This window comes from Manacus vitellinus, unplaced genomic scaffold (genome assembly GCF_001715985.3).
Source record: "Manacus vitellinus isolate BGI_N305 unplaced genomic scaffold, ASM171598v3 scaffold_24_pilon, whole genome shotgun sequence".
Classification (NCBI taxonomy): Eukaryota; Metazoa; Chordata; class Aves; order Passeriformes; family Pipridae; genus Manacus; species Manacus vitellinus.
Genome location: NW_021939798.1, coordinates 3775495 through 3802433, shown reverse-complemented (window position 1 = coordinate 3802433; position 26939 = coordinate 3775495). Strand labels below are relative to the sequence as shown.

Below are 26939 nucleotides of genomic sequence, written 5' to 3'. Positions count from 1 at the left end.
CACACCTCAGCATTCAGGGAGCAGTTCCCTCACCCACCCAGACAAATCCATGCCTGTGGGCACACGGACTCATTCATGGTCTGTCATTCTCACCACGTGTTGACACATTTTTTACCTTGATGGGTCCATGGTTTGTTGTTCCGTTTTTTAACCAAGTCACCATTTATCAGTTCATGCTGGGATTTTGTTAAGAATTTTTAAAAAGTAATCAAAACCTGCTAACTCTTGTCAGAAAACTCTATAGAACAAGGTGCATTACCTTAACAAAACATCCTGGTACTCCTGGAAACATCTTGTTTTAAATGTTCTGCCTTTCAGCAGATGACAGTACCCAGCTCTCTTCAGGAGTTTTTATCCACAGCTTTGAACGTGGTAGCAGAAAATGAATGTTGCTATTTTTGCTTTCTGCTTTCCATACACAATGCAGGGAGGTTTCTAAAATACACAGTCCAGGAGTAATTGTGCTCACTAGACAAATATGAAATACTTTCTTCTTGCATCTATGGCACTTCAGCCTTGAGTGTAGCAAGTAAAAGATTAAATAATTTGAGCTGAGATAAAAGCATTAGTCCCTCTTTCCTTCTTTTTAATAGATCCTTGGAATAACTAACAGTACTTGTGTTTGTACGAGTGTCTGGGAAAGAGCTGTGAGAATCACGTTTCCCAGACTGTGTGGAAAAAGAAAAGAATTTGCTAAATATATTTAAAGATGGCTCCATGGCTCATCCACGTAATAGAACTGTGAGCCCTGTGTTTAATTACGTTGTCTGGAATCACTGAAGGAATTCGGCTCTGAAATGGTGGAGTAGTTAAGAACAACATTCATCCCCTTTTATGTGAAGTTTGGTTGGAGACCTCAGGGAATGACCAAGGCACCACAATGATACACAGACTAAACAACTGTTATTTGGCTGTGGGATATTGTAATTCCTGACAGAGCATTGCTGATTGTACCACGCTCTGGTGTGAACACAAGCCATGGTGAGCCAGTTATCCTGCATGGGCTGGATCCCTCTGGCTAGAAGGAGTTCACTCCTGAGCACACGGGTAGTAGCAATGTAAATAATTAATAGTAAGTTCTTCCCTGCCAGGTTAAAAATTGAAAGGTCCAGTAACATGATGGCCCAACTCCCCTGTGTCCTTACCAAAGGCCTCCCAAAGCAGGATGAGCTCCTGGGGAGGAAGCACCTTCTACCCCACAGTGGTTCTTTCCTTGCCTTGGAAAGTTGATTTGACATCTTGACAGTCATTAAATTACCTTTGAAATTTTACTGAAACCTATTGCTCACCTTTTTTTTTTCTTTCCCATTTTTCAGCCACCCCTTCCCAGTGAAGTTGTTCACCCTCTGCAAAGAAGAGATCAAAAGATCCAAAGACATCCGGAAGCTTCGCTCCAGCATCGGAGTGTGAGTCAATGGAATCAATCCTTCCTCACAGAAAGTGAGGGATATTTAAATCACCAGATGTAACAGCTGGGTCTAGTTCATGTGGAATTCAAATGAAAAAATGCACATGAATACATGTGAGCAAAGGTTGTGAGAGTGTCATGTACTTCTGGGTGGCTGGGGTGAAACGTGATCTGATAAAGTTGAACAGCTTTTAAAATGTTGATGCTCCTAAAGATGCAGGGAATCGTTTGCTTTTTCTTTGTAGAGAGCTTGACACAGTGCCAATGGCAAATATATATAATTTATTCATTAGGTCTTAGATGTGCACTGAAAACATCTGCAAAATGAGTGTCTGGGTTTGGGGTAAAAGCCCTCACTCAGCTCAGGCAGCAGAGAGGGCAAAACCAAAATTTCCCAGTTGGGAAGGACAGTGCTGGGTGAGGAGAGGAGGGGAAAAGAGCAGGCTCAGTGGCAGAAACTTGGCAAAATCATCCCATAACAGTGTGACTTTATTGGCTGTCCTTTTATTTCTTTACGGGGAGCAGTTTCAGAGTGCAAGGCAACCCGAAATGAGCCATAGCCCTTGTCTCTGGTTTGTGTTTCCCCCTGACCTGCCCCCTCCATGCCCAGCCTTCCCTCTGCCCTCACTGTCCATGGCAGAACTTGCTTCACAGGTGATTTTTAGCACAGATTTTGGTGCTGCTGGTCAAGTTTAACCCCACATTTGTACCTGGCACAGCCTGGGGCAGCCCAGTCACCCATCAGCACCTCCCAGACTCACCCTCAGTGTTTGCTTTCCCACAGCACTGGGAGTTGGGATTTCCTGGGGGCAGCACAGCTCCCCCTCCCATCCTTTTTCCCAATATATCTTCATCCTGATCCCAAAATATACCTGTGCATTTATAACACAAGATCTGGTCTTCATTTGTTTTCTAGGTTTTGTGGCCTGATTCAATTCCAAGGAGACATGAGAGAGAAAGTTTTCTTTCAGCTGTTTCTCCTCCTTTGCCATCCCTTTCCTATAGTAAGTACTGAAGACTGCATATTATCCATTTATTCTTTAAAATACAAATAAAAACTAATGTAAAGTGCATTAAAGCAGCATTCTTTTTAACAGGTATTAATGTACAGAAAAACAGGTTTTATTTCTCAAGTGTCCCTGCAGTGTCCCTGGCTGTGTCCCATGTGCTGCCCTTCCACCTCCAGGCCTTACTGGTTAAACTGGGAGCAAGGCAGGTGGCTCAGCCATTTCTTTCTGTTACAGAACCCCCAGCACAGGGAAGATCTGCTCATCATTTAGTGCTGAAAGATAATGCCAAGTGCCAAGCAGATAAATTACTGTTAGTTCTGTCATACTTTTGAGAGTAGCAACACAGGAGCAGCTCTGGTTCAAGGAAAAGAAATTTGTTCTGTTTCCATGTTGTGTGTATTTGCTCCATGAGGCATCCTTTGCTGCAGGGGCACAGTGTAAGAAATGGGGAGAGATCATTTCAGTTTCACATTTTATGGGGATTTTACATCACAAATGTGTTTTTGTTTTTACAGATGGGTCAGTTTAATTTGGCACTTGTAGTCCAGAAATAAGGCTATAATTCCTTTGCCTTCCTTTGGTTACCATCAGGCTTTTGTCAAGAGAAAAAAAATTTGGTTTTGTTGGAATTTTGCTGTCTTCCAGTTAGCATCTTTCTACCTGTTGTGCTTCAGCAACCAACCTGTGTGTGCCCCCTCCAATGTCACTGTTGACCTGAGCTCTGGGAAAAGAACAGGCACAGGAACTGTTCCACAACCCAGAGCAGGACAGGCTGATGCCAGGTGTCAGGCTGATGCCATCTCCCAGCAGTTTTCCCAAGAGTTTTGCTGATTCTTCCAATCTCCAGACTGGGAAGTGGGTTTTATGAGCCTGCAGCAAACAAAGTTAGAGCCAGGCTTTGGCTCAGTGAGTCACTGCAAGGAATGTTCCAGTTGGGCCAGGCTCATATGTTTGAATTCATTCCCTGTGGGAGACAGAGCTGTGGCCTTCCAGATGGGAAATACTGAAGGATTTAGGGAGAAACTGTAGGAATTCTTTGAGGTGCAGACATGGAATTCCCTGAGGTGCAAACACAGGGTCCCTTCCTGCTGCAAATCCCCGTCGGGGCAGGAGTGGACTCAGTGGCCACCATAACATGACAGCAAGTCTGAGGGACCATTTCCAGTGACAGCACTGGGCTCTTCCCTAGGGATTGTGGATGCTTCCCTAACTCTGCCTGTCCCCTTTCCCCACAGATCCGTAAGACCACGGCCAGCCAGGTGTACGAGATGCTGATAACCTACGGCGACGTGGTGGATCCCGCCGTCATGGACGAGGTCATGGCCATCCTCAGTGACACCAACTGGTAAGTGCAGCTGTGCCAGACAGAAATAAGAGCTGAAATAATTTCTGAATGAGCAGGAGTTTGATGGATGCCTTTGAGAGCTGGTGGGGAGGAAGCTGTAAGGAATGATTCCGTAGGTTCGTCTCTTTAATGAATTTAAAAGAACTGCTGCAAGGAATTCCTCTGCTCTAAAGAACTATCCAATTCACTCTCCCACTGAAAATGGGATGTGTAAAATCACCACTAGATAAAGCAAAATACCTATATTTTTCTAACAGCATAAAAAGGGAGGAAATCTTGGAAGTTTTCCATGAAACAGAGACAGGGCTATGCAAACAGTCAAACTGCAACTGCACAGACAGTTTCTTGGCATTTATGGCAGGATTTGGGGAAAGGAAGGATCTCTGCAAGCTGGAAAACAACAGAATTAGCAGAACAGCTCAAATCTCCCATGAAATGTAATTACTCAACATGCTACAAGTGCTGTATTCAAGCAACCATTTGGAATTGGAACAGTTTAGATGTTTCCCAGGCACATGATGGCATGAATTAAACAACCACTTTATAGAATGTAACTCATCTTTTTACCTACTCTTACCTGCACCTTTGGCTTCTTCCAAGGGCAGGTGAAGAGAGTCCTGTTCTCCATGAGCACAATCCACTGGAGCAGGACAGTGACTTTCAGGGCAGGAGACTGTGACAGGAGCAGGGACCCACCATTTTGGCACTGGATTTTTCCCTTTCTGCATATTTTAGCATTGAGCATTATCATCACCTGGGCAGATTGATAAAAGGCTGCAGGGCTTGGAGATCTGAGGGAACATGGATTTCTAAGGTACTATTTAGTTTATTACTTTTGCTGCCATGTTAAACATTTTCCCTTGACCCAGACCTGGGCCATGGGGCTGCTGCCCCACACAGCACAGTAGATACAAGAGAACAGACAGATATATATAAAACAATATATAATTTATTTAGTCATTATATTAAATGGCTTTTTGTCTCCACTGACATTTCATGGAAATAAAAATACACCTTCAGGCTGGATCACAGATTTGCAGGCTCCATGCTACATTGTTTGACTTTTATGTACTTTCCAGTTTATTTCTGTACTGGAACTTAAATAACTTTATATTTGGGAAAAGAAAACTGAGTTTGTTATTGTGAAGGATAGCTGCTGCTCTTTTTCTGAATTTTCCAGTGCAAAATTAGAGCAACAGTCTCAGATTTGAAGGATTGGTTACCAGCAATTCTGCCTGTGGTTACAGTTCCTTGTTTAACTGCACATGGAGGTTTAGGATTGTGTTTGGGGTGACTCAGTGCTCGCTTATGAAACCTGCATTTAAGAGCAGACTTGCTCAGAAATTGCATTAAGCATTTTAACAGAATTACTGGAGCAGGACGAGATGGCTGCTGTAACCAAGGGGTGGTTGCAGGACCAAAATTAGAAGTCCAGGAAAAGCAGTGGTAGTTCAGCTCTGCTTATAAAGGGGTTATTTACAACAAAACAAAATATTCCCCCAAAACCACTCCAGAAAAATAAATACTGTGTTTTCACCTTGTCATTTTTAGGGTGTGCCTGGTTTATTCTGGCCTGGAGCAGGCCCTGAGTACCCTCTTGCAGTGTGGCCATTGCTCTGAGATGAAAGACAAAGCTCGTTTACTCAAAACTTAATTGTTTAATCTTGGTAGATTGGGGCTGTTTACAGAAGAAGAGATTTGAAGCAGTTGCTGAGTGTCAGAGTGAGCTGCTTGTTATCCTCAAGCTCTCTCAGTGCTAAAATAATCATTCTGAATTCTGAATTACACCAAGCACTAAGAGCAGGAAGCCAAATGAGAATTCATTTTGGGGGAAGATGGTAGTTACTGGGATACACACATTTGTTCCTTTTGGGACTACAGAGAGTTTATCATGCAATTGTGTCATGCAGAGTTTAAACAAATTGCTCTATAAATAATACATGTTGTTTAGCCACAGGAAGGTTTCCAGGAGTAAATAAGACACGTTGTCCAAGGTGTAAAAAAAGAAAGTTCAGGTTATTTCTGACTTGCCTTTTTTTTGCTTTTTCTCTGTAGTTTTGGACTCTTTATGTGCCAAGAGTTAAATTTGTAATTAATTGCTCATTTACAGTCATTACTTAAGAAAACCAAAGTAAATGTCCTGCCCTGGTGAGCAGGACCAGCAGCCTCCCAGCATTCCAGTTTGAGGGACAGGATTCTGCCACATGGAAAAGAATTCTGCTTCCAGGGATTTGGGGCATTTGGGGGCTTTTTTTAACTGACAGTTCTGGAAGAAATTATCTCGTGGACATGATGCCATTTCAGAAACTTTTTTAAAAGCCTCACATATTTTAGGTTTGGATTTTTCTATTTCAGGACAAAGCTTCTGGAGAGTGTAGATTGTTCTCCAAATCCAGTAATGTTAGAGAATAAATTAGTGAACTTGTAGTCTAAAGAGTTGTATGAATAAGTGCTATTTTTTTTTAATATAAAACTCTAAAAGAATAGACCTGGTGTGTATTTATGGGTTATCTGGCTTAAGATGGTACAAAAATGTTTCATTATTCTTAAAATGTGACAGAACAAAAACTCCTAGAATTTGAAATGTACACAAAAGATCATCATAATCCAGTAGTAACATGGATCACTTAAGATGTTGTGTATGAACATGGGCACCCTCAGGTTTTAATTTGTGAATTAACTGGCACACCTTTCCTCCCCCAGGGAAGCAGAACTGCCCGTGGTGAGGGAGAGACGCAACTGCCTCTGTGACCTCCTGAAAGTGCCCAAACCTCAGCTGGTGTCCAAGGTACAGGGAATGTGCTCCAGGGGGGTGTTTGCTCATGGAGGTGTCCCTGTGCACCAGGAGGGGTGTCCTGAGCCAGCAGCAGAACACGTGGAGTGGCCGAAGCTGCTGCCTTGAGCCCTTCCAGCCTCGTTCCCTGGGAGCATCCCAGGCTGGCAGTGGGACATCTCAGACACCACCCAGCAGGGAGATGATGCAGCACAGATGGTCAGACACTGCTCCTCTGCCCTTCCTGGAGAAAGGAAAACACATAAAAATCTTCCCACTTGCACCAGCAGGATGATGGGAGGTGTTGTGCAAAGCACAGGATTCCAACACTGCCCGAGAGGAAGAATGGGATATAAAAGGATACATTCACAGGGAGACAGACTGTAGGTCCCATGTCACTACAATGCAGATAGTTTGGAATTGCCTATCTGCTCCCTGTGACCTCTCTTTTTCCTCTCTCCCTGGCAGAGTTCAGCATGAGGAAGCTGCAGCCACTGGTCTGTACCTGGAGCTCGTGGCTCCAGTGCCGTGGGGATGGGAGCAGGCTGTGCCATGGCATCCTGACACGCTGGAGCTCAGCAGGAGCTGAGCTGGACACTGCTGGACAGAAGAGGCAGAGCCTGTCTGAAAGCACAGTGCAGATGTGCCACAGGAAGGCAACCAAAACCCACTGTTTGCAGTTTTTAATGTTGTTATGTGGCAGGTTCTTGTCATGCTCTGTCACTCTGACCCGTCTGTTCTGATGTCAATGATTTGTATGTCCCAACTGAACAGAGCTTGTGCTTGCTGTCCACACACTGAGTATTAAACCTGACCTGCTGCACTGCTCTCTAAAGCATTGGTTTTTCATCAAGTGGAGAAATCTGTTGCTCCTGTGCCACAGTCAAACAAAAAAAAAATCCAGGTTCATTTCAGCTAAAGCCTCTCTTAACTACTTTTTATGTAACTAATTCAGGCAAATGGTTTCTGTGGTAAAGTAGCTTTAGGGGTGAAGCTTTATTTTATTGAAGACTTGAGGTGAATCAGTTCTTCAAGTACCTGCCAGCCTCTTTCTTACTCCTATAAAATGAAACTGCTCCAACACTGATCTTTAGTGAGACTCCTGTGACAGGGAGGGCAAATGCACAGGCCACATGATCTTGTAATTACACTGTTATTTGATGGCTCTAATTAAATCCCACTCTCCCAGCACTTGAACAGGGGCTGTGTGTGTTTATAGACACATCTCTGCAAATGGGATGATCCTGCTCTTTTAGGATATTAATTACAATTGACTTCCAGTCTCTAAAATCTGATTCGGTCCCAGAGAAGAGCCACCCATGAGTCACCCAACTCCACTGCCCACTGTCACTTTACCCTGAGCCTCCATCCTCCTCTTCCTCAGCTGTACAGGTGCTGTCACAGACACAGCTGTCCTGCTCACACAGCCCCAAATCCAAGGATGTTCCCCTTGAATCCCAGTCCTGCCCCTGTGCAGAGCCCTTGGCAAACACCAGCAGCTGCTCCTGGGAGCAGGGAAAGGGCTCCAGGCAGTGTGTGACAAAAACCTCTCTGCTCTTCCAGTGCTTAAGGCTTTGCCTGAGGCTTCCCTGTGGTGACAGTGTGGTAACCCTCTGGGCTGTGTTTGGTGGGTATTTAAATTAGAAATACACAGTTTAACAGTCAAACTGAGTGATGTGCAATGAGCTCACAGCATTACCCATGGTGTAACTATGACCTCCCTTAGAAAGGGGTTACTCAGCCCAAATTAATGAAGCACAAATTACTAAAAAATTCTGAAGACTTTGGTCTTCCTGCACCCATAACACAGCTTCAGTCCCACTGCCTCACCTTGGGTTTAGTTAAAGTGATAATAATCCATCCCTTCCTTCAGGTTCAGCATGTCCAGGTTTGCTTCAAACACTCCACCTGTCAAATCCTGCAAGGGGAGAACAAGAGAATTAAATCAATCAAACAAATTCATTTCAGGTTGTAACAAGTTTAGGTAACTTAGTTCTTCAGACCACAGAAGAAAATCCAATTCGCAGAACTAAACAAATAAACCAAAGCTCAGAAACGTTTCCATTCAAAAAATTAAGTGTCTGTTGAAAAGTTAGTGTTCAAATCAGTCTGGGGGGATATCAGACAAATCATCAGCTCACTCCTGTGCTGCTCTGTAGCTGCTCGGCCCAGCTCTGCTCCTTTTGTTTCCTAATGCAGGCACTGGCAGAGAATGGGCCAACTTTGACAAAACAAGTGGTTGGGCTGGATTTTGAGCACTGATTAGCTTGTCTGATAAAACAAACCTTTCATCAGGCAACTGAAATACTCTGCAGAGCTAAAGGTGTTTCCTTTTGAGCCCCCACTTGTGTTATCGGGACAGGAACCGGGGAGGTTTGTTCCATGAGCAACCTCAGTGATGTCACTAAGAAAACATGGCAACTTCAGCATTTCTGAGCATTTCTGCTGGGGTCTTCCTGGAGCCCTTAATCCTACTGAGCTTCAGGAATGCCACCAAAAAAAACCCCCAAAAACCTAATTAAAGCTGACAATACCAGAGGAGGCAGATAACACGATTGCTCATGTTCTTGTGTTGGTCCAGAGCAGCACCAGTGAAGTTTAAACAATGTAAAACACCACTGTGAGTGTGTTTAGGATGGGAAGTTACAAAACTGAATGCAAATGAAACAGTGGAATTAAAGAAGGTGGAATGCTAGACTTGGCTAGAAGAATTGGATTTAGAAAAAAATTACTCTGGGATCTTTAATGAACCTGAGTTTAGAAATGAAGGTTTGTCTCCCATGGAGGACTGTGCATCCAGCTTCCCCTGGACACACTGGGAGCATGTCAAAGACATTTAATGATTCTCAACATGCCAAACTAGTCCAGCTGCAGAACCTGCCACTCACATCAACAGGGAATTCTCCTCAGAAATGAAGGTCCTGATGTGACCTTTAGCCTCCACTAATGATTCCATAAACCCAAGATTCCACACAGGGTATGGAACAGTTGTGTTTAGCTTGCTGGAAAAACAAGCTGCTCTACAGAAGGGTTAAAAAGAAATATATAAAAGAGCCCAGATGCTAAGTGAAGTGGGAAAGTTAAACAGAAGGTGGCACAACCAGGCAGGGCTGCACAATAACTGGTCTAACAGCAAATTTTCTGAAAACTTTACACAATCACACTACTTTAATTGCTGCAACAGAAAAAATACAAACCCCTTTCATTTCCAGCCCTTGGAATCCAAGCCAAAACAGGGCACAATACAGCATTTTCTAAGTATTTTGCTTTTACCTCCAAGTGAGAGCAAACCCAGAGCACAAGCCCTTGGGTGAAGTGGTTCTGCAGTGGCTGCTCTGACCGGATACAGCCACACTTTTATCCTCCTCAGCACAAACTTACAAACACACAGCAGAATCCCAGCTCCAGCCCTTTGTGAAGCCACTATAAAATGCAAACTGAGCAAAGATCAGAGGATTCCTGCTTCATCCAGAAGGATTTGCACTAGTACCAAAGCCTGAAGAAATAAATAAGCCAACACTGCTCCAAGGACGTGGCCAATAGAGTCCCTTCTTGTAAACAACCCACTTAATAAACACATCTAATCTCCAGAATCACCCTCTTAGAGCTGCACAGAAACATGCAGGTTTTGTCTGTATCAAAATGAAAAATAATCCCCTACCAAGAATAGTAACATAAAAGCCAGTAAAGCCCCTTAAAGGACACCTCCTTCAGAAGAAGAATGGGGATAAACTTGGGTTGGTAAAGAATAAGCAAGCAGAAAATGCTCAGTGGAAAAATAGACTGAAATCCCAACTGAAGTCATGGAGCAGAGTTTTCAGACAAGATGTTGTATAATAGTCTCATTGTAAGGGCTTCCCAGATTAAATGTGCTTTAGAACAGGTTGCACAGATGTTTTGTCTGGGGACTTCAACCCGCAGTCGTACGTAGTATGAAAAATTCAATTAGTTGTAATATTACTTGCTGATCCAAGAGTTTTATCAACCAAGAGTACATGATAATGCCCTGAGGCACTTTCAGTCTGGCTTTACAACCCATAGTTATAATCTCAGAGCTGATGGTGAGGGCGGGAGTGCCAAGTTACAAGCAGGCTATACCAGAGGAGATGAGATTCAGCTAATCCATCTCTGAACAGATCTAGGACAGTGTTAAAACTGTCAGTGTTTGTGTGTAGCTGCAGGTTTTAGTTACTGTCAGAGAGTTTTTGACTAGTGTTTGCAACTGGAATGCATTTACTATTTTGCCTTAAAGCTTCTGTGTTATCCCATACACTGTGTTACAACAGCAAAAGAACTGCTGCTTATCATCTTTTAGTTATGTTATTAGGTCAGTTAAACCAATTGAAATAAGTTACCACAGTCAGGCACAGAGGATGCTTCAGAACTGGCAGTGCCAAACAAAAAGGCTTTTCAGGTCTGATTTAAAAAACAAAGCCTTTGCCATACATGGGGCTGCAAAATATCAGGACTAAAGGAGAGCAGGTGGCTGAGTGCATATGTTCATTTGTGTTTATAATGGTGTTGGGCAAGGAAGTACAACATCCAAGTTCCTGCACCTTTCCTTAGTCTTAATTTTACCCAATACTTCTGGTTTAAATTCCTGAAATAATTCCCTGCACAGTCAATTTGATTAAAAAAAAGCCATTCAATTGCCTAGCAGAAGCTTCTGGGAGAAGCTGCTTTCAGTAAATAGAAACTCATTTTCCCAAGGAGCAAATCCTGCTGCTGCAGGGGAAGCAGCAGGTGACACTCACCAGCTTCACACAGATGATGAAAGGTGGAGCTGCATCTCTGAAGTGACACACAGGGACCTTTGGTTTTGGTCTCTCCTGCAGGAAAAGGCAGCAGAGAGACACACAGGTGACTTGCTTGGTTTTAGGAGCTGCTAAACTCTAAAAGGAGAAAAGATTATTGAGAGCCCTCATGCTGAGCAGTGCAGCTGGTCCCACCCTCACTCCCTCAGTCCCTTATTCCTGTGCCATCACCTTTCAGTGAATTGTGTTTCTTTGAGTGAAGTTACACATCACACAGATCCAAATTTGGAGCTTTCTGCTGCTGAAAGGAGTGGGTCTCTCCTCCATTGCTTCTTCCTTACCTCCAAGCTTTCAGCTCTTCCCTAAACAATCCCCTCTTTGATTCCATTGCAAGGTATGCAGCTTCAACAGCCTAGCCCCCCAAAAATACATTCTTTCTTTTTCTGGAGGATTAATTTTTTGCCACTTTAGCGAGCTACATCAGCTCCTGTGCCATCAGAGAGCATCAGAGCAAAAGAGCAGAGATGGAGGAGCATCTTTCCCTCCCCGTGGAAGTCACTGAATGGCTTGTGCCCAACTGGGACTTCCCCATGGATCCCAGCTGCAGAATTTCCTAAGGATTCACCACAGGTTGCAGCACAACCTTCTTTATGACTGATCTGAGAGGATGGATACATCTTAGGAAGACAAATGCCCAGGATCTGTATCAATCATGCTGACACTGGTAGGCAGGGAGTCCTTGGCATTGCAGGTCAAAATCCTGAATCCCAATTTCTTTCATGCAGCTCAAAGCACTCCCTGGCTTCCCAGCACAGGACCTGACTGGACAGTTACTCCAGGCTAAGCAAAAGCTGTACCTGAGGAGGGGCCCCTCCTGCCCTTCCACCCTCCCTCAGTCCTACTCCCATCACACACAAGGATCTTGGAACCTCAGGATAATTTGATTCACAAGATAACTTGCTCAAAAACTTTTTATTTTGAGGGTTCCTTTCTCTTTTATCCACCATACACGAAATTCTACTCCCACTTAAAAGAAAAACCTGTCAGTGAAGACTGTGTTTAACCCCCCTCAGAATCCATTCAGAGTATGGATTGTTGCCTTTCCAAACTGACTGCAGTGAGTGTGAGGCCCACAGTCGTGGCTCCAGTTTGGACAGTGTCAATCCCCAGCCCTCCAGTCTTCTCTCACAGCCTCCTTACCAAAATGAGTTGCTATATAACATTTAAAATCAGTGAAATACTCCTTCATCACATTTCCCAGGACACTCCAGGTCACAGTAAGGAACACAAGAGTGGTCATAACTCACCTCAGATTCCTCGTAAGTGTAGAATCCTTTTGTTATTTTCTTTTCATCAACATCACAAAAGGCAATGACCTGGAACAGAGGAACAGAGCATTTCAGGAGCAGGGTTTCACCTGTAGTGTAACCATGGAAGGAATGCTGCTGGCATGGGATGGACACAGGGATAGGGCAACACACCCTGGGCCTCCTACAGAGCTTAAACATTTATTAAATCCTTTCTGGGTGTACCTTAAGGAGTTGGGCAAACTCTGCAGTTGTTTATGAGCACGTTCTGTTTTCAGGAGCACGAGGACAGGTGATCAAAGCCACTGACTGTGCAAGAGAACATCTGTGAGATCACCAACCTCATCCTCAGTGACGTGCTGAGGAACCTAAAACCAGAGACCAGTCTCCACATTTTGCACTCCCACTAAACACCCAAGATAATACAAACCTTCTTTTATATAATAAAGCAGAACAGAATGTACCACCAGACACCTCAGGACAGTGGTGCTGCAACCACTGCTTTGGGTGCTCTGGCAATACCAACCTCAATTCTAGGGCATAACACACCAAGTTTGGGAATTCCTACGGATATGGACTCGTATTTTTCAACTGAAAAGTTCAGCAGATTTGGTGTTTGAACACATATAATTACTGCTTCATTTTGGTTATTCTTACTGGAATTTTGGAAGCATTATTTGCAGCCCGAGGTGCCAAATATTTTAGATGGTGTTTTATTTCCTCATAAATATGCAGGCAGAATAAATGCCTGCCATCCAAAATACACAGTGGCCTTATTTTTTGAGCCATTAGGTTGCCAGGAACATTTTGGAAGACTTTTTCAAATAAACATAGCTGTGTCTTCCTCTGCCTCCCATTGGGTCTGTTCAGATGATCTATGTGGAGCTCTTATGCTGAAGCAGAGCAGTGGAGACAGTTGAGGTCTTACAGAAATCAATTATTCTGCTGAAAGCTGGATAGCAGCTTTCATATCTTTTTAATTGCTCCATTAAAAATTGATTAACAACACTTACTGCTGAGAAAATTTGAAAAGCCAAACAGCTGTTTATTAATTTATTAAGTTAGAGAAGGGTGCAAAAGCCTGGCTTGTTTTCCGTGTCTAAAAGCTCTCTCACACATTTTCTTCCTGTGATTAAGATGGTTTTCTTTTACCTAAAGTGACCTCATTCTGTTTGTGCAGAGGGAAACACTGGGGTTTTTTGATACCATAATATCACTTCCTTCATTAAACATCAATGGAGGAGAATGCAAACAAAAGTATCAAGGGATTACAAATAGGGCTGCAAACCACCACTGCATCTGGAAAATGAGCTGATAAACTGGAGGAGGTGGGCAGGGATAGTCCCTGGAACCACTTAGAGGGGGACATTCAGACCTGGGAAATGGGCTGCTTGAAAACAGGCACGAAAAGAAATAAAGATCAGAACATTAAGGAAAGGAAACATTAAATGCTCATGGTGGGGCTTTGTGACTAAAGGAATCCCATCACAGGCCAGCAGATCCAGACTTCTGCTCTGGATGATCCTGGTGCAGGGATTGCACTGAGGACACTTTACATCCCTGTTTCAGGCATTATAATGGAAATAAAAAGAAAAGAGGGAGTTCAGGGCAAAACTAGGAGATTACTGGACACTGTCCCAGGTGTTTGTGGCTGGTGCAGCTGGGTTAGACAGTGACACACACAAACAGCTCCTTCAAGCACAGGCTAAGAACTGGGGGAGTTTTTTTTTTCCTCTTAACCACAAACTGATAAAATTTTGCATCCCTGGCCCTATTTCCATGCCCACTGTAATGCTTTACTGGAGTTGAAAAATCAGATGGTGTGACCTGAGCACAGTAAACTACATCCCAAGTTTTCCTTTACCCACCCTATTTACATGTGTACATACATACATGGATATAAATACGTTGTGTCCATGAAGGGAAGCAAGTAGAGGCCACTGGAAAGAGGTTCCTTAGCTGTCTCCTCTTCATTCTGTGTTAAGCACCTTTAAAATTCTCCAATATTCTGCAAATCTCACTGTCACCACTAGTATTTTCCTGTCCTAGAAGCTGTGATCATAATAAAATTTAGCAGGGTGTTCCCTCACTGACAACCCAACAGAGTTCTAGAGATGAACACTGTCCAGTGACTTATCTTCCAGTAATTGAAGCTATTTTTTTCAGCTGCTTATGCTCCTATAGACATTAAAAACCAAAATAAAACACCAAAGCTCATGACACAAGGTAAAGTGAAATTCTATCTACACTTCACTGTCAGTAACTGGGAACTCAGCTGTAAGATCTGTGCTGGGAAGTGTCACAGTGTTCAACTCCAGAGTGTTAAAACAGTTAACAGAAACCCTGACTGGTGCCTAGACTTCTCAACATGAATTAATTTCTTCCCAATATCCAACCTAAATCCACTCTCTGTCAGTTTAAAACCATTTCCCCTTGCCCTGTCACTACCTGCCCTTGTAAATACTCTCTCTCCAAAGATAGTTCTTGTATCACTAAATTGCCAATAATCATAATCCTTCCTCTCACCCTGGGCCATAACTCAAAGTGCCAAGTGCCTTTTCCATCCTGACTCCCCAGAACATCCCACACATGAAACTGGGAAGAGCAGCTCCAAGAACAAAAATAATACAGGTGAGTCTGTGACAAATTTCTCTTGGAAAATAGAAACAACTCGAACCCTCTTCTGAGTTCCCACTGAGGTATCTCCCTCTGTAATTCTCAATGGACTCAGCCAGCTTAAAATCTGATATTTACAGTAGTGTAAAACAGGTCAGACTTGAATGGGCAATTTTTCTGCCAGGCAGTTCACCATGTGGGTGGCCAAAAATCTAAGTCAACTGTTTTTCTGACACACGCTATTTATTTTCCAATTAAAGCAAAGCCATGTCTGGAGTCTAAATACAGGACTTAGGCACAGTTGTTTATCCTATAAGGAGAACTCAGGGCATCAGGCTTATATGAGTTATTTACTTTATACTCTATCAGGATAAACCCAGAGTTACCTATTTATTTTCCTGCATTAATGGGCTTCTTTCTTGTAGCTTTTATGATGACCATCTACCCATACATGAACTCCTGCCTCCCTGGGAGGAACCTATGAATTATAAAGCCATAAAACAGTCTCAATTTGCTGTTTTTCTTCCCTCTTTTTAGCAAAAGGACTCTTTGGCAATGCCTCTGACAGTGTGACACCATTTAAGCTCACAGAGTCCTCATATCACACCTCAGTTTTAGCAAAATATATAAATCATTACATATTTTTGTTTTGAACATCACTTGTATGAAAATCTGTACAATTCCAAAACAAAGGAAAAAGACTGCTAATTCAGCTCAAAACTGGAGGACACAGCTGGGTATCTGTTATAGACAAGTTATGGAATTGCTGCAATTTGTATAAATATGGATTGCAACATCCATTAACAGTGGTGTAAGGGAAAAAAGGAGACATAGTTTTCTCCCTCATAGAGAAAGTTTACATAGCTCCAAAGATAAGATATTTACTCAAAAACAATCTCTGCTGGGGGAAGACACGTTTGAGGAAGATAAAAGCCCTTCTCTGGCTGGATCTGCCTCATAAACACAGAGGGACATCAGACCTCCCTGGGGAAAAGAGGATTAATGGGCAGCAGATTGATCCTCCTCCAAATATACAACCAAGGAAGTCTCAGAAGGACAAGGAATGTCACCAGGAATGACAGCAGAGTGGGTTTGGGGTGTGACTACCTGCCTGTTTGAGCTCTGCTATGATTACAATTAATTGTTTGTTTCCCAAGTGACTTGTTCTGCTGCAGGGAATGTTTCCTCACACTTCCCAGTCCACTCAGATTTCCTAATGGAAAAACTGAAAGATTTCATCAGCCCAGTGATGTCCTTTTATGGTGAATGATCTTCATAGGATTTTACTCTCTCACCTTATTTTCACCTGTGGTTTGCTTTAGCTCTGTAACCATCACTTACAGGAAGCAAGAAAACACAATTACAGCACATTCTCAAGGTCTGCTTGAGCTGGGAGGATTCCAAAGGCAAGTTTTACATGGGAGAGTGAATAACTGAGTAGAAGGTGATAGAAAACTGGAAAACCCTTTCAATAAATGGTCTCCTGTTCACTGTCTCCCCTCCCTCCTCGTTACTTCAGCTGCTCTCATAAAAGCCACCTTCAAAGAGACAACCTGCAAACTCTCCAAAATCCCACAGGAGCAGATCTTCCCTACTCCTTTCTCTCCATATCTCACACAATCCTCCATCTGTTTTAAACTCCCAGTGACCCTGTTAATTCTTCTATTTATAATTCTTCCATCCCAGCTTGCAGAAAGCCTCGGAAGCACGTTAATATACATCTCTGCAAAAGGGAAATCAATTCTGGCCACTCACATCAAAACAAAGCAACTGAAAGCATTACAATGCAAGTTTAAATAGATACAGCTAATGGCAAACAGAGCAAGAGACAGGCAGAGGCATAAACATCTCCAGAAAACAGCAAACAACTCTGTGCCACAAGCTGAGTGATTCTCTGCATCAGGAGCTGCTTTTATTTCACCTCTTCAGCCTTGCAGCAGGACAGAAGCTGTGGGTATCTTTAAATCCCCAGCAAGCATTTCATTGCTCCATTTAGACACTGTTCCACTGAGGAGAGCAGCAGCTTCCCCCTCTGCACATGATCCACAGCAAAGTCACTCAGGAGAATTTGAACACCAGAACCCAGCATGCAAAATAAGCTGCTGAACCCTGGACTCACAGAATTTCCCTTGTTCCATACAACATACACCTGCCTTTATATCTTGTTGCCAGTGTCTCATCTCTCTAGAGCAGGTTCCTCCTACCTGAGTCATGCCAGGAATGTTTCAGGTGTGAAATCTCTGTGCTGGCAAAACAGAGGCTGCCAAAAAGCACATCTTCTCATTTGGAAGGAGCAAGGAGCTTTCCTGGCCATATTTCACCCTGAACTATTTATTCTAGTCCAAAATGAAGCCTCTACTTTACCTCACATCATTTTAAGATGCTTTATACCTGGATTTAACTGAATCTTTCACATGTCATTTTTGTCTCTCCTTGTTCTGGAGGCTTTTAACTCACTTTCATGTTGTCATTCTACTTCTCACTCCACAGTCAAGGTGGGTATTTTTATTCTGTGTTTCTTTTCTTTTACATGTCCCCACTCCACTCTCCTGCTGCCCTTCATGTACTTTTAGAGTGGTTAAAATGCTACAAAACGTAGACATTCCTCTGTTCTGTGAAGGATCAGAGCTGAATCACATGGCTTGGTGATGCTGCTCTTGGAAAAAGGTGAAGAGAAACCGAGGGATGATTTTAAGTGGTCACTGAACCAGGAAAAAGGGCCTTCAAAGTACTTTCTGAAGCTTTTGAGTTTGCCACCAGCAGACAGTGTTGTCATAGAGAACCTTCAGGGCCTGGCTGTGTAAAGCACTGTTTCCAGGCCACTAATTAGTTGGTGCTTATTTCATCCTTTCCCCTCCTTTTCTGTGAGCCATTTGAGCCCTATTTTCAGCCCTCGGAAATGACACTAAACCTTAATGCTGAAGTTCTCCTTTTAGCTGGAGTCTGATGGAGAATAAAAGAGCAGACAAGACAGCTCAGAAAACCCTCCAGGCACATGTAGCATCCCAAAAAACATTTGGTTTCCATCTTCAGCTGGAAATTATAGACATGACGGATGTGTTTTAAACAAAAAAAGGTCTGTTTGACTTCATTCTTGCAGAAATGCTAATACTGAACCACTGTCAGTGGTGTGAATCAAGAAGGGAACAGCCAGGAAGCAGAATTTCCCTAAGAATACTGAGATCATGGTAATTAATTCATAAAAAAATCCCTACTAGTGGAATAATTTTTTTCGGGTGTTGCTGTTTAGCAAAAATACTGAGCCTTGGATTTTTGCCTGAACGCTTTGGAGACAAAGCATCATTTTAATATTCACCATCCAGATGGCTGAAGGAAAAGAGAGAATTGCTGAGGTGTCCTTTTGTCTTTTAACAGAACCATAATTCAAATTCACACTGTTTTCCAAACAGACTAAAGCAATAATTTGTTACTGAGTATGAACATACCCAGACCGCTGCTTCCTGGAATTGCCTAAATTTTGTTTTCTAAGAAACAATGCTGTCTGGCATGAAACAGAGCTGTGCTTTTCAAACATCCCACAAAGACCTAGTCAGCACAAGAAATGCAATTGCTTTGTTTATCAGCTTCTAAAAATACTAGAAACATTCCTCTTTTGAAAAAGATGGGTTTTTTACACACCCTAAGCTTGACAGTTCAAACTCATTAATCCTCTTCCTGAAGCTTTAGTAGATTTTAGGGTGGGGTTTTTTTCAGAATTACAAAATGACACAAGCTGTATGTAATAGGTTTTTGGGAGGGTATTATCTATCCTCAGGGTATGTGTCCCAAATTTTCTCCAGGTACTTAGTGCCAATTGAGAAAACACCCTGCTGTGACTCCACAGTCCAACCAAAGTCAGGCTCAGGACATCTAATGAAATTCTGAATCTCAATAAAAGGATGCAGCAACAGTCAAACAGAGCACAGGTGACATTGTCAAGAGCCTAAACTGACTTTAATTATAAAACCAACTAACGTTAAGTTTAGAGGGGTAAATTAAATAAATTTAATTACACTTTACAGCTAATTTTGGCAATTTTACCTGCATTTCAAAGGGTGATGGACCTTTTAAGACTACACTGTTTTATACAATGGACCTTCAAGGCAAGAAAATGACAATTGTATCAATGTAATAAATCATATTTTGCCCTAAGGGGCTTTGGAATTGTGTTTAAAAGGTGCCAATTTTACATAATTGATGAATTTGTATCCCAGGCCCTCCATTTGCAAGACAACATGAGATTCTACTTGTAGATTCAAAGTAATATTGAATCTCCAGTGTTCTCATAATTAACAGAATATATGAAAGCTTAAATCTTGTTAAGGTGGTCTTGAAAGGGTGAGACAGGAAAAGTATTTTGTTGTTTTTAGGGCTGGAAAGGATGAAGCAACAACTATTTACAACCTTTGTTCATATGGGATTTTAGAGTCTTTGGCAAGAGTTGCAGATTAGTCACAAAATACCTGAAGGATTTTTGAGGGTAAGTAGAACATGGAGTTTCTCTACCAACCTTTTACTGTTATTAATTTAGAATAAAATTAAAACTGCCACCAATTACCTACTGCAAATTATATGATTTTATTTCCTGAAACTCCAGCAGCATAATCCTTTGATTAGCTCTGGGAGAAGTGAGATGTTTTCACTACTTACAGCCCTTTGCCAGTGACTCACACAAAACATGAGGATATCATTTAAGTGTCAGCTCTGACTGAGCTGCACAGACTTGGGATCTCACTTTTGGAAAAGCCACGAATTTAGAGCAACAATCACAATGAGCCTGAACAGATACAGAGAACTAGTGCTTTAATCACTACAGGGAACAATAATTTAATCAGAAATTAGCCTCTGCTCTCACTTGGGATGACACAAGTCCTTTTCTGAAGCTATTTATCTTTGCTGGTTATTGAGAAAACCTCTTAATGCTTCAGATAACATGTCAGACTCGGGGTGAAGTCTGATTACTCTGCATAAGGTATAAAGGATCACTGTGCCTGCATTTTAGCAGTAGTTTTCTGCAGGACATGTGCAAAGTGAGTCACACTTGGCACATACAACTGCATCTGGCACGTCCTGAACGTGTCTGGAGCAGCATCCAGCAACTCATGGGTTAATGCTCAGTGCAATATTTCAGTATCAACCCAAACCATACTGGAATATGTGCAGTTGTAACCTTGACAGAAGCAAAACAGCATCAGGGCCCAGAGCTCTGCCAAAGCAAACGTTATGGAAAGGTCAGCTGGAAGGAACGCCGGGATCCAGCTAATTGGAACCACACTGCCCGTGCTGGGGTGCAGGGAGTGGGGGCTGTTCCCTCCTGGAGGAGAGCTGAGCTTGGCTTCTCTGGCAGGAAAGTGGCAAAACCCCAACAAGATTATTTTTCTCTTGCTCTTTTTATCATCTTTGCTGTGACACCTTCAAGTGTTTGTGTGATGTGAAGTCCTGAATGGGTCACCTACAGATGTCACCCAAAGCTGGAGAGGTGCTCTACCTCAGCATCCATCTCCATCTTGGCTGGGTACAAAAAAAAAAGCTAGAAAACAAAATAAAACAAAAAACCAACACACTTAAAATGATGCAACACTGCTACAAACCAACATGGTCTATTTTTACTGTAACATCTCAAAAATCTACCAGACCAGCTGCCATCTCTTCCCTCAGAGCTTATTTTCTAATTCTCCTAATTCTGCAGACAGAGAAGTGCAATTGTTTGTTGCTGGTTAGTCAGGAATTCAAACTGCTCAGCAAAATACTAACAAAAGAGAATATTTTCATCAACCCCCCAAAATCACACTGCACTGCATGGCCAAGGTAACACATTGAGTGGACAGGTCTGTCCTCTTTGACTGGGGACACACAGCATTTAAGCTCCTTTCTTCCTACAGTTCATCCCCTGCCATGTGATGGCAATGACTGAGGGATGGCTTTGGAATGGCACTGGAACATCAAGCAGGAAATTCAGTTCAATTTTTGCTTTGTGCATTGACTGACTGAGTGTCTCCTGTGTCTATTCAGTAATTTTAACTATGTGTATACAAATGTCTTCTATTTTTTTTCAGATGTGTGTGGTCTCAGGGCCACCACATTAATCAGGTTTATATATATATTTGTCATTTTGTCTTCCCATCCATATTCTTAAGAAAAGAAAAACACATCCAGCCATAAAATGAATGTTCTGTGGCTCTTTATAAAAAACAGCCATCTGACATCAGCCCTACAGCCTTTATCTAACAGAAAGTTATTGCACACTAGAAAATGCTATAAAAATAAGGTATTTAGAGTCTCAGACAAATCTGTCCTGAGAAATGTCTGCCACTGCCAAATATAAGCAACCTCCCCATTTTCAATGGACTGTAAATTGGACAGTCATGTGCAACAGTTTCCACTTGCCTGTTCACCCCACTCCTCACCCCCATTTTTGGCAATCAAGCTTCCCAAAGGGAGTCACAGCACAACTGCTCACAGGGCCGACCAGACTGATCAACATCCCACAGGGACCTGTCCAGCATCCACTTTGGAACTGGGAAATGTGTATGAACGAGCCTGGACAAGGCAGTTTAGCATCACATCATCCAAATAAAGAGTTACTCTGCTCACCCTGAGTGCTGGCTACTACAGACCAGACCCTGCTGTACAGTGTAACTCACCTACTGCTGCACTGAGTTACCAGCATGTTGTTTCTGTACACACCATAAGCTCTAAATAAAGCAACATGGCATTTTAAAAGAAAAAACACATCATCTGGAATATTGAGGATTGCCCCAATTTATATCAATCATCAACCAGGACTTTTGTGGACAAAGTATCTGATGAGATATTTGCTACATTACATCAGAAGTGGCACAGGAAAGAGAAGAAGTGGGTTTGTGCATTTTTTACCCACTTACTAGCTCACCTTTTTCCTATTAGCTGGTGACAAACTTCTGTAGAGCTTCTTGCCTTGTTTGCCAGCATTCCAAATGGTGAATGATGTCCAGGAGCTCAGGACTCTGTCCTCAAGGAATCTGACTCGGTGGTTCCAGATGGTTCCCCTGGAGAGTTAGAAAAGGGTGGATTTTGACCTGTGAAGCTTTTAGCATCATATATTATACAATAATATGATATATATTATTATTATACATAAAGCAAATACAATATTATCTATTATTACCCTATATGCATACACTCCCCTACATGTAAACCTGACCAAAGTGATTCACATAATACAAAAAAAAATCACACCAAAACATTATTTATTATTAGTGATTTAATTGTAAAAGTTCCAAAGTATTATTCTGCAGTGACACAAATGTGACTGTGCCTTTATTTCATAAGAAACTGCATTTCTAGGAACGAAGAGCAGCGGAAATTTTTTATATTTCTTTTTTTTGGATGAAGGGGTACGTCTCATAAAACTTCTTAAAACATGCTCCAGGGAAAAAAAAAGCAAGTTGGTAGATGTCTACGTCCAATTACACCTTCATGTCTTCATCTTTGGGATAAGTTCCACAAGATAATTTAAGCCAAGTGGTTGAGGTAAACAACTGTGACAGTAATACCAAATGATGAACCACATGGCTCTGGAACAGCCAACAGCTTTAAACACTGAGGGCCCACTGAGAGCTTCAGTAAGTTCAAGGCAGGTTCTCAAAGAGAAGACAATGTCAAGGAAAGCAGTTTGTTTTCCTCCCAACTGGCAAATTCACTTTGACAACTACAGCACTTCCCATGTGTGTGTGTGTGCTCCACCCTATAAAGTAACATTTAGGACTGCATCATTTACAGTGGATTAAAGGAAACTGCCTGCTCTTAAAAACATCTGCTTTCTGTCCAGGGTTCATTTAATATTCATAACTTATCTCAGACTTAACAAACAGTTTTCTTGATAGAATACCTTGATTTCCTCAATTTATGCCTTGACAAATGAATCTTCCTAACCTACATCTCCTGAACAAGGCACCTTGAGTTGAAACTTTCTTTCATAGGAAATTCTGATGAACACCTAATAGTGTCTCCTTTCTGAAGGCATTTCTTCAAATGGGTTTTTCCATTTGCTTATTCCCATCATTCCATCACAGCCCCAAGCTATGGGTCTGAAAACCCTCATAACACTCAGGCAAAGGAACTCTTGCTGGGATTGTTTCTTAGATCCAGCAATTCACTTCAGCAAAGCCAAATCCTGCTTTGCACTTCATCACTGACCCTGGTGTGGTAACTTGGAAAGGGCTTCATGCACAAATGAATGTACCCAAGCACAACAGCTACTCCACATAAAACCTCCCCCCTGTTTGGAGGATGACGATCGTGGACCAGCATTTCAACTAATGGAGGGAAAAAACTCTTGGATTTGATCACAAATCTCTTCTAATGCAACCACAAACTGCATTCCTGCTTGAACTGCTGCTGGCATCCTTTGACACTTGCCTTTTTCCATGTTCATTAGAGCACAATATATTCCCAGAAGGAAAGTTAAAGGAACCAAATATGAAGGTCAAGTGTTTTTCCAGGATCGCTTTACTAGAGTCTTTAGAGCTTCTGCTCGCTTCTAAAAAGGAAGATTATTGCTTTGCACGTAAATGGAAAAGTTTTTAAAGTGATTTTCCTTTGAAATGTGACTTCAGAAGGATAACACTGTGTTACATTCCAGAGGAATTTCAGAACCTGTTCTGTTGGTTTGAGTGACACTGGCAAGTTTCTTTTCCACTTGAGTTTGCAACGTTAAGAAAGCAAAATTAAAAACCAGGCAACCTCACAAGGCATAAATAGAATTATCAACTAATTTCTAGTTGCAGTGCAAACACTGCAATCCACCTCCAGGTGCACAGAAACTGTTTTTAATTGTCATGGAGATCCCAGCACAGCAGTATTGGCTCTTCCAGACAGTATTTGATGTCCAGGTGATGGGAGCCTCTATGCCACAAAAGTCCCTATGCAGGTAAAACTCAAATCTCATTGTTAACAGAACATTTCAGACTGAAGCAGATTTACTGGTCCCATCTTACCTATGAATGTTATTTTGAGAAGTGTAAGTGGTGAAAGTATGTAAGGGAACTGCACTCAGAAATAAAAGGACATAAAAGTTATCAAACTCCAAATTAATTGGAGCATTGTTCAGACATAAGAATACTGTCACACAGCTTCGTTTAAGCACCAATAACCAGCTTTCTTAAGCACCTATTTTGGGTTCTGAAAATGAAACCAGTTGTGAGTTTTGTTTGCATCACTATGAGGCATTCTGCTGACAATGCTCACAACTTACAACTCACCCATTGTACTCTTCTCCATTGAAAAAAATGAAGTTATATTGAACACTTTGCAGTCTAGAGTTAACCACCGAAATATTTTTAACAGTGCAAGCAGAGATAAATACAGGACTGAGGGGAGAATTTGTGACTGACTTTAGAGTGACACTCACAGACTTCACCTTTGTTTGTGCACAGCAGGTTTTCAGCATCTCACACGTTGAAGCAAGAGATGCTCAGGGGGTGTCAAGGGAGAGTTTCGGTTACCCCCGCTCAGGTTTCCAGTTCGCCTCATTTGCCACATTTTTTGATGTTTCCAGAAGAGATAACTGGGATTCCTGCCTGGAGGGATAAGGGAATGCCACTTTCCCACCCTTTCCGAGCCAGTGCAGGTGCAGCAGACAGGAGCTGCAGCAACGTGCAAAGGATGATTAAAGCAAATGCCTGAAACGATCCAGGAGTTGGACAAACCACTGCCGGGAGAGGATTCTCACAGCTATTTTCAGATTATGCATTATTACACATTCATAGCCACCAGCAACACCTAGGAGGTATTATTACTCCACATCACCCCAAATCAAGGCTGCTTTTCCTACCCAGCTCAAAAAGGACTGGAGAAAGCAATTTGCAGCAGCCTTTAGGAGCATTTCCAAGCCTGTACTCAGCTCACAAGAGTCTCCTCAGCCAGAAGGTGGGATAAAATTCTTCTCACTGTTCAAGTTTGCTCCCATATCCTAATACCCTATGTCCCTAATTCTTGAAATACATTATTTTCCCCGTTTCTTTCATTTTCTTGTCACATCTTCACAAAAGAAACGTTAGAAGTATGCATTTTTTCCACTTGGAAAGCCATTGTTGGGGCTTACATAATTTTCCTAAGCTCTCACTTGACATGGCCCCTCAATACTCATCAGTTATGTTGTCTGGAAGGAAGAAGAGGAGCCAAATTTCTGCAGGAGTGAAATGAGGGTATTCATGCAGAGGGTGAGAATGACTATGCCGTGTGTTCCTCAGCCCCAAATAGTTATTACCAGACCATCTACCCAAGTAATGCAACAATGGTGCTCTGTTAGAGTGTGTGGTGACCTCCTGACTGAACACAGGAGTCAAGAAACATCTGCTCTACTCCTATTTTGAAATGAAAGATAATGTGACAATAAAAGCAACATGATTTAATGTCTGAGCTCAGTCAAACCTCACCGTACTGTTTGAGAGCCTTTCCCCTCCTTCCCCCAGTGAGGCTACATAAGTGAATCAGCAGAGCAAGGACAGATGTACAACTACTTGAGAAATGCAGAAATACAAGCCCAATGTCCTAAACAGCACTGGAATTTTAGGCATTGATTGCCATCCCCAGTAACACTATAGATCCATAAATCTGACCTTTTCTCTCTACACTGGCCCCCACACTGCTCAGGTGACACCAGGCAGGAAGAGGAGCTGCCCAAGTGAACAGCCCCTTCCAGTGGCTTTTTACTGATGGCAGGATAAGAGAGTTCTGGATTATGGGTGAATCTCACCTGATCGATAAACCAGAGGTGGAAGAACAGAGAACTTTTTAACCACAGTGAGAGCTGGAAGAACAGAATTCAAGGTCCTCACAGTCCACAGGAAATTCAGAAATAAATCCCGTTTGAACCTCGGCCATGCTGGTGAATAAACTGATATTTTTTTGTCGTTGTTGTTCTGTTGAACTTCATGTGAACTTATTAATTGCTGGACTATATCGTCCTACTGAGTTATTACATTTACACTGTTAATAGGTTCTATTAATGTCTGAGTTCATCCTCAGGTCACTGGTCATTAGCTGAGGCATGGTTTGCATTGTGGCCTATTTTTCATGAAAGGCTTATTAAGAAAGACAGAGACTATCAATGTTAATGGCATCTACTTTTCAAGAATCTAATGAGGTCATTAGTTTCCATGTTTAATTGAAGTGCCAAATGCAAGCATGGAAGATAAAAATGCAGTTGACCTCATCTTTATTTCAGCTGTACAGGAATATGTTACGCTATTCCTCTCTCCTGCCTATTTTTGGATGTGTATGTTTTTGCAGGAAATGAAGGAGGCATTCCTGTGCTCATCACTGATAGAGACCCAGAGCACCTCTGCAACAGCCAAATGTTTCAGGCCAAGTGCCTGTTCTCCTTTGCTCAGATGACACTGGAAACTTCCAGCGTTTGAAACCAGATGGTTTCAATAGATTATGTAATTTTGGTTATTTCTGCAGACCAATATTATACTTGTTCTGAGTACAGGGATATGAAATTACTGAGCCCTTGTAGATGCACTTCACCTTTTCTGCCTGAAACAGAGCCACCTGAATCTCAGACAGAAGGCATAAAACTTATTTTCTGCATATAATTAAGTTTTTCTTGACTAAAAAAAAATGTATATTGCTACAAGGATTAGCAAAGTTCCCCAACCACCTGTCTGTGAGCAACGGTGCCCAAAGACAAGTGCACTGGTTTATTGCTCACCTTGTTCCAAGTTGGCTTTCATCTCTCA

The 26939-nt window shown here is 42.2% G+C and overlaps 2 protein-coding genes across 3 annotated transcripts in view; one reads left to right on the top strand and one right to left on the bottom strand.

The window, feature by feature from the left end:
• Window positions 1-7371, top strand: part of TBCD (tubulin folding cofactor D) — a 116217-nt gene extending 108846 nt beyond the window's left edge. Inside the window, exons 35-39 of one of the 2 annotated variants that reach the window (XM_029960016.1) lie at window positions 1317-1406; window positions 2325-2412; window positions 3654-3763; window positions 6467-6557; window positions 7005-7371. In XM_029960016.1, coding sequence (XP_029815876.1) covers window positions 1317-1406; window positions 2325-2412; window positions 3654-3763; window positions 6467-6557; window positions 7005-7016 — 391 coding nt within the window. In that variant the 3' untranslated portion in view covers window positions 7017-7371. The remainder of the gene's footprint in view (window positions 1-1316; window positions 1407-2324; window positions 2413-3653; window positions 3764-6466; window positions 6558-7004) is intronic. The other variant, XM_029960015.1, reaches the window with a different exon arrangement.
• A 973-nt stretch (window positions 7372-8344) lies between these two features.
• B3GNTL1 (UDP-GlcNAc:betaGal beta-1,3-N-acetylglucosaminyltransferase like 1) overlaps window positions 8345-26939 on the bottom strand; it is a 105508-nt gene continuing 86913 nt past the window's right edge. Inside the window, exons 7-10 of the mRNA XM_029960017.1 lie at window positions 22106-22241; window positions 12598-12666; window positions 11291-11365; window positions 8345-8454 (exon numbers count right to left, since the gene is read on the bottom strand). Of these exons, the coding sequence (XP_029815877.1) occupies window positions 8374-8454; window positions 11291-11365; window positions 12598-12666; window positions 22106-22241 (361 nt within the window). The 3' untranslated portion in view covers window positions 8345-8373. The remainder of the gene's footprint in view (window positions 8455-11290; window positions 11366-12597; window positions 12667-22105; window positions 22242-26939) is intronic.